Raw genomic sequence first — 8,807 nt, 5'->3', positions numbered from 1 at the left:
AACCTTAAACACAAAAGCGGGACGAGGTCCTGGGAGACCAAGAAATGAGAGAGCAGAGTACGCGTCGGCCATGACGTTCCTTTGTACCACCAGCTAGGACTGGCATCGAGTAGATGGGTCCAACACATGATTGCGACATGGAGTATGTCATTCGCAGGCCTGGCGAGACCAACATCGGCGTCAGAATAATAGGACCGACCCTTGGTCGAGCAGAGCGCGCAGGGCTCTCTGTCGTTTGCAGAGGCTTAAAAAACCCTGGATCCGCCACGTCCACCAGAGGAGGGGCGGGAGGGGGGGAGAGGGACTTTGGGTTTGCCGGGACTTGGCCCAAGTTGTACGTCCAAGGCCCAGACGCGGCCGCCCCGGATATTCTCTTTCTCGACAGGGTAAATTGCGCAAGCATCGCGATGGGGCAATGATTTCGTCTACGATTGAGAATCAGCACGCTTAATGCTCGATGACCCTGGAGGTGCCACGTCGCAATGCAGGGTATAGTCCACGGGTCATCGGCATGGATGTCGAATGTCGATGGTTCGTCCGATTGGGGACATGATAGACGACCGGCTTTTATAGACTTGGCCTGAGAGCAGAGTAACGGACGACAGAAGGCAAAGAAAAAAAAAAAAAAAAAAAGAACAAGAAAAAGAAAGGGAAAAACAAAGTCAAAACTTTCAACGCATGCCAGAACCAAATAGACACAAATCATGAAATGATTCTGATGATCCTCGTGATCCGAATTTGAGGGGTCATAGAGAGCGGACGGCTTTTCCCCGGCACGTACATCTCGTCGCAATGCAAGGGGGTCCATCCCCGGTGACAGCGCATAATCACAGTTACGTTTCGGTCATATTGTCAAAGATCCAGCCACCCTTCATCAAATAGGCAAGATGGCCGAGTTGGTCCAAGGCGTCAGGTTAAGGTCACACCTTAGCATAGTTTCCTGATCTCGATTTCGGGGCGTGGGTTCGAATCCCACTCTTGTCATATCTTTTTTTTAATCTCATATCTTTTTCATACCCTATTTATTCTATGTACTTTTATGTACGAGAGTAGACATGAGATTTATTTTGGGGAGCCGTCGCCCGTCACTTGTTATTGAAGTCTGTTACCGGATAGGTATCTTAGGCTGTGATCAGCAAACAGGGTTGAAATGTCCAGTCAGCTAATTAAGCGTCACTTTATATTACACTCTTCCAGACACGTTCTACAACCTGGATTCAAAAGAGGGTACACAAATTACTCAAACTACCAGAAAAATATTCAAAGCACCATAAAGTATTCACTTAAAGACCTCGTAAATGAGTGTGCATCGTTAGATAATGATCGCGTTATCCTCGCGATGACAAAAAAAAAAAAAAAAAAAAAAGGCAATAGAGGGTCGGGGACAGGCAGCCCGCATCTTGCATTACAGCGAGAAAAAAAAGAAAAAAAAAGGGGAAGCTCCAGCAATCAATAGCACTTTTAGCTGGAGGGCAGATTCTTCATGTCTCCCTTCCCATCGTTGAGCCACTCAGGGTCAATCAGAGTCTTCCGCGCAGCATAAAGCTGCTTGTAAGCATGTCTGATAGTTCCGTCGCTGACGTGAACGACGAATGAAATTTCCTTGGCACTCTTGGGGGACCCCATAAGGTGAGCGGCCATGTAGATGCAGGAGGCGACAATAGATAGAGGAGAACGTCCGGCCAGTTCGCCACTCTTGGTCACCTTATCAGCCAGAGTGGAAGAGACACGAGTAACCTGGAATGGTAGCTCGAGTAAGTTACAGAAACGATTGCACATGTCGCTAGGCTTAGCGGAAGTGGTGGCCTGGTAGGTGTCATTGGGATCGGGCACACCGCCAGACGAGACCACGGCATTGTTGCGTTCAATGTTCTGACTTGTAAAGAACTTCTCGAGGCCCTTATAGATGCGACCAATTTCTTTGCGACTGACCTTGGTCACAGCGAATATTTCGACAAAGGAACGAGGCACCTTGCACTGGCGACACGCAATGAAGATACATCCGGCAATGATGACATCTTGAGACTTGGACTTGAATGCCTTGTGATCGTCCTGAATCTTGAACAGATACTTTGCAGTATCAGCCACATTCTTCGGAATGTTGAATCCGTCGCAGAGAGAACCGATTTCCTTGTAGGCCGCAAGCAGTTGCTTGTTTGCCTTCTCACTGGATTGCTTGTTCTGAGCGCGATAAAGGTCGCGAGCCCGACCCGATGCACCACTGGCGATCGAGGTTTCCAGCTGATCTCCATTCAGCAGCGGATTCATGGCATCACCAACACGGGATGGGTCGTCATTATTTTGGTCGTCGTTCGAGAAAGTTCGCCATTCGGAGTGCATATCAATCTCGCGATCAGCAAGGACGAGGCCGCACGAACCACAGACAGTCTCATGAGAGTCAGGAAATTCCAGGTTGGGAGGCACTTCCTTGCATTCGGGGCAGATAACATGCGCCGAAAGGTTCTTCTTCCACGGGGCAGTGGCTACCGCCGCCTCTATTTTCACTGCGGGTGTCATGGAAGCCATTTTCTTTGCCAGTCGGATTGCTTCAAAACGTTGCTGGCGTCGCCTTGCGATTCTTCTTGCAGATACAGGTATGTTATATTTGCGGCCGTATAAATGGAAAAAAAGTGGCGAATACGTCTTGGCGGCTGGCGACAAGCGCAGCGAGATTCAGAACGAAAGGACGTCCGCCTATCGAGCAGGAGACTCGATAGGATGCAGGTAGGAACAAGCTATCTCCCTGGATTGCGAGCCACTACTTGCGTAGACTGTTAGCCCAGTTCGAGTTTCCAGTTTTAACAGGTAAGACAGGCTCTCCATGGCGTCGCTGTCAAACGAATCTCTCCGTGACGCCACGGACCTCCCCAGATCCTCGGTGAAACAGACTATCATTACCTTTTAGATGGTGGCCACTCGTAACTCGATAGATCACCCCCCTCTTGCAGGCGTGGGGAAAACTGTCACCAGTCTGCGCTTTCTGTGCAAGAAAGTGAGAAACCTCGAATCCTTTGCTTGTCCGACCGCGATGAACCAGTCAAGGTCTCCGTAAGAGATATCTCACGAAAAGGGTCGTAGAACTTAACGGGTCGCTGTAAATGCCATGAAAAGAGCAATAACGTCGATAGTTGAGTTCCGGAGACAGGATGAGGATGAAGGGGGTGGGATCGAGGGCGGAGGGGGAGATGAAGAAAAAGAGACAAAGAGAGAGGCAACCCTGAGAGGTTCAATGACTCGACAGCGCCAGGCCCCAGGATCACGTGTGGTATCCTGGTGACTAAGCGCCAAGCCGAGTTTCCGAAGAGAAGTCGTTTCCAACCTCAACTGCACGGAAGACGGATCAGATCCATCCTGTCGAGCACCACCTCTCCCTCATTCCTCCTCGTCGACCACGACTACCCGTCAAGATGATGTCTCAGTCCCTCCGCGCCTCGGTAAGTTTGGCATGACAATTGATTGCGCTACTTGTCAAAACTGACGCGGAACCACCAGCGCTCCCTCCTCACCCGTGCCTCTCGGCAACAGGTCCCTGTCGCTCGCCGCACCTTCCTGACCTCCGCTGTCCGCCGGGGTACGTTTCTAGTCTCAAAAATTCTCTCGGGCACAATCCCTAGGGGTGCTGCCCAACATCTGATCGCCATGTCACTAACCCGCATGACCCCTCTCTTTAGCCGACCAAGTCCAGGACCTGTACCTCCGTGAACTCAAGGCCTACAAGCCCACCCCCCTCAAGGCCAACGACTCCGAGGGCCAAGTCCACAAGTTCGCCCTCCCCAAGGCCCCTGCCTCTCCCGAGGAGGCCAACCTGGCCGGTGAGCTGTCCGCCTACGAGGCCCAGCAGGTCGAGGTTGAGGGCCAGGCCGCCGCGGGCGAGGCCGCCCCCGTCGAGGAGAGCTGGTTTGAGGAGGATGAGGAGGTCCCCGCCGCCCACTAAATGATCTCTTTTCTTTCTTTTGGCAAGGTCTGGGGAAATATGAGGGGACGGTTGTGCATGCCTGTGGCTCCACTAGAACTGGCCGCCTCCTCAGGTCCTGAAGCTTGTAAATTAGACCACCTTTGAATTTTGAACCTCATTTTCACTTTGTTCTCGATACGATTTTTCGCTCTTCTCCATACAATTGTTCCGAAGTCGTGCCCTCCGGCCTTTCAACCCCCAGGGCCTACGCCAGGAAGCCAGCACATTCAATCGATTTGTAGAATGGGCGATCTCGTACAGCTGCGTAAATATGCTCTATTGAGTAATTCATACTTGCAGGATATAAAAACTGCGAAATAGAAGTATTTGCCAACCTTGAATGGGTAAATCGGTCTGACGCCCTTCGTTTGGTGACAGGTCGAAGGCTGCACAAATTGAGAATGTCGCTCAAGGCTCTTTTTTACCCGGCATGGCACGTACCTAGTAATAGATGTAATAAAAATGCCAAGATAACGTCGTCAAGGGCGTAAAATATCCTATAACTTCATTTTTCGACCTGAGTGATGACCGTACCGATCTCGGAGGGTTTGTTTATGAGCCAAGCCGATATATCAAGGGCGTAAAGACGTAGGTCATATCTTCCAAAATTCTAGCGCAACCCTCGGCACAACGACAGGCAACAATGCGTAAAATGCAATCAATCATTGACGGTTTTAATATCAATTTACAGGATTCCAGTATTATTTACTGTAGCAAGTGGAAATGACAAGCCAAGTTGATACTTGGTCGACTCATAATCCTCAGGCATAGGAGTGTACCCGGCCCAACTCTCAGATTCAAGAAGAAAAAGGCTCCAGATTTAAATTCATGAGAAAGAAACATTGCTGCATCTATGCCGATGCAGCAATATAAATGAATTCATGGGCCAGTGGTAGGCCACTCATTAAACGGCACAAAGAAGTGGGAAAAAACAGACAAACACAAAGATTGGCAAGACTACAAATGGTCGTTGCACCCATATTTTCAACATGGAGTTTCATCAACAATTACAGCGAGTGAAGGTAAGGTATGAAATTAACATAAGAGAAGACAAATGTGGAAGGCCTAAGAGGATGAATCCACGTGATGAATCTCGCCATCGGAAGCCATTTTTCCATCAGCCGAGGCAGCCATGTGCTCTAAAACACTGTCCACCTTGGGCGAGGTAGAGACCGACTCGTTGAGCGGTTGGGCTTCAGCTGCGGACTCTTCAAGCTCTTCCTTCTTAGCTGGTTTTACGGGGGAATCGACCACCTCTGCAGCTTCCGCTGAACTTTGCGTAAGGACTGGCTCGGGTTCCGAGGCTGTGGTCTCACCAACAGGTGGTTCTGGGATCGGATCGACGGACTCACCCGCCGTGTTCTTGGCAAGTTCTGGAGCTGCAGATAGTTCAGACGGATGGACAGGGTCAGCTGTCGTTGAAGGCTTCGATTCCTTGTCGTCGCTACCGACAGTCAAGTTGCCATCTTCACCGACTGACCACACATTCCATGTTTCTGTGATCCTGATCTCCGGAATACTAGGCAGTCTCGCGTTGGCATTCTCCGCGGCGGGCTTCCGCCGCGCAGGGCCCCGGGCTCGTCCCTTACGCGCATCACTCAGTGGCTGCTTCTCGGCTGCTGGCTCGGGCTCCTTCTCCTGTGGCTTCGGTTGCTGGGGACCCAATTGCAGACGTGAGTTGAGATCAGTGAGGAAACCAGCCTTCAGAGCCGCAATCTTGCTACCACCAGGACGGGCCGGAATCGCAGGCTTCACTTTCGGTACAGCCGGTCCTTCGGCTGCCTTGGCAAGGTTTTCAGCCGAAGCCTGGCCACTGGGCTTGGCAGGGCGAGCCGGAATCTGAGGCTTTGGTCTGTCGGGAATCAATGGTGGTTGGCGCTTTTCAGTTGGTGATGTTGCCTGAGATAGCTTCTGAGGACGAGGAGGAATCGATGGCTTAGATGCGTCAGGGCTCTTCACTTCATCGGCAGCCGGTTCCACGGTGGTCACCAGCTGCTGGCTATCAGGAGCATCCTCCCAAATGTCCCGGCTCGGGAACCGTTGCTTGAGAGCATCCGGACGAGTTGCTTTCTTTTCTCCAGAACGAGCTCCATCGCCTTCGAGAATATGACTCGCGACTTGGTGAGAATCGAGCTTTGTTGTCTGGAATTTCCTCGCTGCCTCCTTCTCGGGGCTTTCAAAGATCTCAGAAGAGTTACGCTTGGGAAGATCTGGAGTTGTAACTGTGGCATAATGCTGAAGACTGTTTGGAGTATCTTCCCAAATGTCCTCGCTCGGGAATCGATGCTTGAGAGATTCAGGGCGCTTCTTGAAACGCTCTGCTGCGGAAGCAGAGCGTTCCTTCCTGGTCTCATCATCAGGGAACAGCGGCTCATATTCCTCCACGTCTTCTAAGGGAGTATAGGCATCATCACATGGCTCACGCGAATCGAAGCGAGTCAGCATATGGGCACCCTGAGCGCTCGTTGATCTGCTATTTGAGCGACTATGTGAGACGCTTGGTGTCCGGCTGCGAATGTCTTCATCAAAGCTTCCTCTATGTTCGAAGGTAGGCGAAATGGCAGGATGCAAATACGCGGACTCGGGACGTACTTCGTCAGCTGCAAGAATGGGCTCTTCTTCTTCAATGGGTTCCTCTCGGTGGGTTGTCAGATCATCTGGTGCCGGTGTCGGAGCAAATCCGTCGGGGTGGTGGAGAGGATGCATTGGATCATCAACGTGAATCACGTCGTTATCCGTATGACGTCCGTGCGAGCTGGTACGACGGATATGGCGTAGCGGAGAACGGGGAGGATCCTTGGGCTCAGTTTCAGATGCCGGGAAGCTCATTTGCCGGAGGGGTGATTCTACGGCGGGCTGACTATCAAGCCGAGCATCGGGAGGTGGAGAGGCCATCCGTTGAACATACTCGTCGGTAGCGAGGTAGCCAACCTCCTCTTCCGGAGTTCCTGTGACATCAGGGGTTGTCCCTGTTGGGCATAGGTTAGTTTTGAATACCAATGCATGAAGGTTGCAAGGGTTGCATTACCAGCTCCAGTCGGGGTGGAGGCTGAGCCTTGAACAATCTTGTTCAAATCATCACTGCTCAAAGCCCAATCGGGGCGGGGTGTACCGACACCTGGGCCATACTGCCCTTCTTCCTTGGCAAACTCATCAGGGTGCTTTTCATACCAGGCCTTCTCGAACTTATCGGCATGCTGGACACCATGCCCATGCAAGCCATAGCTCCCAGGGGGAAGGGACACATCCCGTCCACTGCGAGTTCGGTTATGGTTGCGGCCCTGACGCTGCGAGCCCTGTTCAAGGTAAGGGCTTGGTGATGGGGCCTGAACGTCACCCGCATTAGGGTACATGGGCACTCGGAAGCCATGTTCATCTCCAGGCTGTGCGGAATGCCGACGGTCAGCCGAAGCGGTAGAGGACTCGGCCCGCGAGCCACTCGTTCGAGAGTGTAAAGAACGGCTAGAGCGTTCCAACTCCTCCTGTATTGCTGGAGAGTGGGAACTCTCCCGGCCGAGGCCTGCTGCTGCGGCCTGGCGAGAGTCCGTGCGAGTGACCGCCTGCACTTTTGCCTTAGCACTTGAAGTTGGCAATGAAGGTCTTGGTGCATGAATCTTTAGGTCACTGCTAACGTTTCGCGTCTCCGTGGGCGCCTGATGATGGCTGTCAGACATGTTCCCCACATCAAGATCAGCATACTCAATTCCCTCCTCCCCTAAGGACGGTATCGTGACGCTCGGCGGACGAGGGGGGAGATCGTTCGACGTCGTTCGGCTTATACTGGGGCCACTCCATTCATTGAAAGGAGAGGGCGCATAACTGTCCCGCATTGGCGACACCGATCGATCGATGCGGCGATTCGATGGACGAGGGGGAATCCGCGGCATGTCTACCGATGTGGGTGGTTGTGGGGATCGAGCCGGTCGAGGTGGGATGACCGGAGCGGTTTGTGTAGACATAATGGAGAGTATTGTGAAGCTGCCGGTTTGTCAGTATATCTACTAGAGAATGCCCCAACAGAGCCGGCCCGAAAAGTATGCACTGGGGACCAAAATGGATACAGCTGGCGCCCTCCCCTGATGTCCACTGGGGCCAAGACTAGATAGTTGGTCCAGGCGGAGAATCCTGGGGTTGACCGCTTCAGGACCTGCATGGATGCATGCCAGAAACTGGGTTCCCGGCAGTCATCGGGGCGAGAGGGGGAAGGGGGAGGGCTGCTGCTGATAAGGCCATGCAAGGTGATTTGCTTACCCAGGTTGGTACGCCCGCTATCAATGTCTAAACAATATACCAATTGGATCAGGTCAAAGCGGTGCAAGGGAGGGCAGGTAACAGACAAGAAGGACAGAGATTGAAGCAATCCAGCGAGCGACGAGGATGATGTATGTCTCTTTCTGCCACGACCCACCGGGCGCGTGACGTGCTCTGACCGCATCCAGGCCAGCCAGCATCCAGATTACCGTCTACTTACCGTATCGTTACAACGGGACTGCCCAAAATCGAGTTTTAACTTATCGTGACCCCGACTTATCAACGATGGCGGGAATTGCTCCTGGTCGAGTGTGTCTCCCATGAAGTATACGGACTCGACCTCGGCAAGAATGACTTCCCCGATTGATTGATTATTCCCGCATACTATCCCTAATACTCTGCGGAGAGAATTGCAGAGACCTTGAAATTGAGCAATGCTCACGGGTGCGGCATTTTTGGGGTAAATGCCTCGTCCCCGGTGGGAACTGGTCAAGATACTATGAACACGGAGAGGGGGCAAATCAGGTCTGGTGCAGCTTATCCAACCACGTCTGTCTCGGCATCGTACGTGCATGGGCGTCTCCCTTGTTTCGTATGAGGG

General features: G+C 52.3%; 3 protein-coding genes across 3 annotated transcripts; 1 reads left to right on the top strand and 2 right to left on the bottom strand.

Moving 5' to 3' along the window:
- Nucleotides 1-1,461: 1,461 nt before the first annotated feature.
- Nucleotides 1,462-2,526, bottom strand: N7462_009582 (transcription factor SUA7; the record flags this gene model as incomplete). Its single annotated transcript, XM_057081296.1, has 1 exon — nucleotides 1,462-2,526. One exon carries the CDS (start codon nucleotides 2,524-2,526, stop codon nucleotides 1,462-1,464), a length of 1,065 nt encoding a protein of 354 aa, XP_056930133.1.
- An 881-nt stretch (nucleotides 2,527-3,407) lies between these two features.
- N7462_009581 (ATP synthase subunit H) lies at nucleotides 3,408-3,934 on the top strand (the record flags this gene model as incomplete). The annotated part of the gene is made up of 3 exons (XM_057081295.1): nucleotides 3,408-3,434; nucleotides 3,493-3,571; nucleotides 3,672-3,934. 3 exons carry the CDS (start codon nucleotides 3,408-3,410, stop codon nucleotides 3,932-3,934), a joined length of 369 nt encoding a protein of 122 aa, XP_056930132.1.
- Nucleotides 3,935-5,020: 1,086 nt separating this feature from the next.
- N7462_009580 (Aim21 family protein) lies at nucleotides 5,021-7,914 on the bottom strand (the record flags this gene model as incomplete). Its single annotated transcript, XM_057081294.1, has 2 exons — nucleotides 5,021-6,924; nucleotides 6,984-7,914. 2 exons carry the CDS (start codon nucleotides 7,912-7,914, stop codon nucleotides 5,021-5,023), a joined length of 2,835 nt encoding a protein of 944 aa, XP_056930131.1.
- Nucleotides 7,915-8,807: the final 893 nt, after the last annotated feature.

Source organism: Penicillium macrosclerotiorum (assembly GCF_028827735.1).
Source record: "Penicillium macrosclerotiorum strain IBT 26536 chromosome Unknown utg000009l_segment0_segment0, whole genome shotgun sequence".
NCBI classification, from domain to species: domain Eukaryota; kingdom Fungi; phylum Ascomycota; class Eurotiomycetes; order Eurotiales; family Aspergillaceae; genus Penicillium; species Penicillium macrosclerotiorum.
Note: the sequence above shows the minus strand (reverse complement) of the source record. Positions and strands in the feature narration are given on the sequence as shown.